Raw genomic sequence first — 2,329 nt, 5'->3', positions numbered from 1 at the left:
CATGTTATGCACACGAATTATTAGATGATGATAGTGAATGGATTGATTGTTTGGAAGAAGCATCAAGTTGTGCTACTGGATACGAGTTACGACATTTGTTTGTGACAATCCTCACCCATTGTCAGGTTTCAGACACTCTTCGTTTATGGAATACACATTATGAAATACTCTCCAAAGATATAGCTATCATATAGCACAAACGGATCAAGGTCAACAACTTGAAATTGACTGCCTCAGAACTTGAAGCATATACTTTGTTCGAAATAGAGTCAACCATGGTGAAAATAGGGAAGAGTTTGAAAGAAATTGATGGAATGCCACTTCCAAATCAACAATTACTACTCGAGTTACGAAATAGGTTGGTAAATGAAGAACTCGACTACAATCGTGAAGATTTCAGAGTTGTTCATGATACCAATTTCCCGTTGCTCAACCAATGTCAAAGCGAGGCTTATGAAGTTATTATGGATTCTGTTTACGAAAATCGTGGTCACTTGATATTCATCCATGGTCGTGCTGGGAACAGGGAAAACATTTCTTTGGAAAATAGTTGTTGCAAGACTTAGATCTGAGGGAAAAATTGTATTACTTGTAGCCTCTTCTGGTATCGCAACATTGTTATTGCCAAATGGGAGGACTACTCATTCTAGATTCCGTATACCTTTAGATGTAACTGCAAAATCAACATGTGAGATCCGTCATGGCACACAATTAGCTGAATTGCTTCAAAACAATTCTTTGATTATTTGGGATGAGGCTCCTATGGCACACATATATTGCTTTGAAGCTTTAGACAAGAGTCTACACAACATACTAAGCACCCGTTATGAAGATAGCAAATCAAGGCCATTTGGTGGTCTAACAGTCGTTTGTGGTGGTGATTTTCGTCAAATCTTGCTAGTCATTCCTAGAGGTACTCAATTGGATATTGTTAATGCATCACTTAATTCTTCATATTTGTGGCCTTTGTTTCGAGTGTACGAGCTTAACCAAAACATGCGCCTTCTACATAAAAGTGTGTCTCCCTCTTAAGTCCTTCACATCAAAACATTTGATGATTGGATGTTACAAATAGGCGATGGATCGTATTATGATAATTTTGAGGATGAAATGCTCAAGCTTCCTTCAGACATTTGTTTAGAACAATCTGAACACCCGATACAATCCATACTTGAAGCAGTTTATCCCTCACTATTGGATAATTACAAAGATCCTTCGTATCTTACAGAAAGAGCTATTTTAACTCCAAAAAATGATATGGTGCAAGAATTAAATGAATGCATCGTGGATATAATACCGGGAGAAGGAAGGACATACCTTAGTTCTGACAATGTTTGCAAAGGCAATGTGCAATCTAATGATGAACACCTTCTTTATCCAACTGAATTTCTAAGTAGTTTGAGATTTTGGTAGGATACCAAATCATGACATTCATCTTAAGGTTGGTGCTCCAGTTTTGCTTTTGCGTAACATTAATCAAACAGAAGGGTTGTGTAATGGAACACGATTGATTGTCACATTACTTAGGAAATGGTCTGTTAGAGAAGATATAATTTCTGGAAGTCATACAGGCAAGGATGTTACAATCCCAAGAATCATAATGTCACCAAGCGACTCAAAATGGCCATTCAAGCTTAATCGCCGCCAAATACCATTAGCACCATGATTCACCATGACAATAAATAAGAGTCAAGGCCAATCGCTTAAACATGTTGGACTTTTCCTCCCAAAACAAGTAAATCCTAAACTTTGTTCCTATTACATTTTTTATATTACATGGTTTACAATATAATCAACCATAATCCTCATCATGATTTTTCATAGGTTTTTACACATGGACAACTATATGTTGTGGTGTCTCGAGTTACATCACGTGAAGGGCTAATCGTACTTAATGCTGATGAAGAAAGTGAGGATCATAACATGATAAACAATATAGTTTATCATGAAGTTTTTAACAACGTCTCTCCAGCCAATTACAATTGAATAATGGTAAAAATCTATGAAACTTATTATAAATTCTTTGAATATTTATATTATTTCATTTACTCATTTTTTTCAACGGTAATTAATATTAACTAATATTGTTTGTTTTTCAGTTGCTAAAACCTTGAAGTTAAATTATAATGCAAGATGCACATTTTAATTTTGGTATTCACTTGGATTATTCGAATAACACTTCATGTCATATAATTTAATTTTGTTTTTTGAAGTTTTTCTTAACACTACACTTTCAATGTTATTTTGGTGATTGGTATTACATGATTTAAATAGAATTGTATACGTGTGTATTTATATTCTTATAATAAAATTAGTTATATCATAGTTC

General features: G+C 34.4%; 1 protein-coding gene across 1 annotated transcript; it reads left to right on the top strand.

Moving 5' to 3' along the window:
- Positions 1 to 275: 275 nt before the first annotated feature.
- Positions 276 to 1,666, top strand: LOC112502638 (ATP-dependent DNA helicase pif1-like). The gene is made up of 4 exons (XM_025106598.1): positions 276 to 549; positions 596 to 913; positions 1,076 to 1,342; positions 1,455 to 1,666. Exons 1-4 carry the CDS (start codon positions 276 to 278, stop codon positions 1,664 to 1,666), a joined length of 1,071 nt encoding a protein of 356 aa, XP_024962366.1.
- The last annotated feature ends 663 nt before the right edge of the window (positions 1,667 to 2,329 follow it).

The sequence above is a fragment of the Cynara cardunculus genome, unplaced genomic scaffold, assembly GCF_001531365.2.
Source record: "Cynara cardunculus var. scolymus isolate 2C unplaced genomic scaffold, CcrdV1 Un_Scaffold_1687, whole genome shotgun sequence".
Classification (NCBI taxonomy): domain Eukaryota; kingdom Viridiplantae; phylum Streptophyta; class Magnoliopsida; order Asterales; family Asteraceae; genus Cynara; species Cynara cardunculus.
This window is presented reverse-complemented; position numbering and strand designations above follow the sequence as displayed.

Coding starts and splice junctions, on each gene's coding strand:
- LOC112502638 (XM_025106598.1), top strand. CDS start 276: ATGGTGAAAATAGGGAAGAGTTTGAAAGAAATTGATGGAATGCCACTT. Junction 914..1,075: donor CTTGCTAGTCATTCCTAGAG/GTACTCAATTGG, acceptor TGTTACAAATAG/GCGATGGATCGTATTATGAT. Junction 1,343..1,454: donor TTCTGACAATGTTTGCAAAG/GCAATGTGCAAT, acceptor TTGGTGCTCCAG/TTTTGCTTTTGCGTAACATT.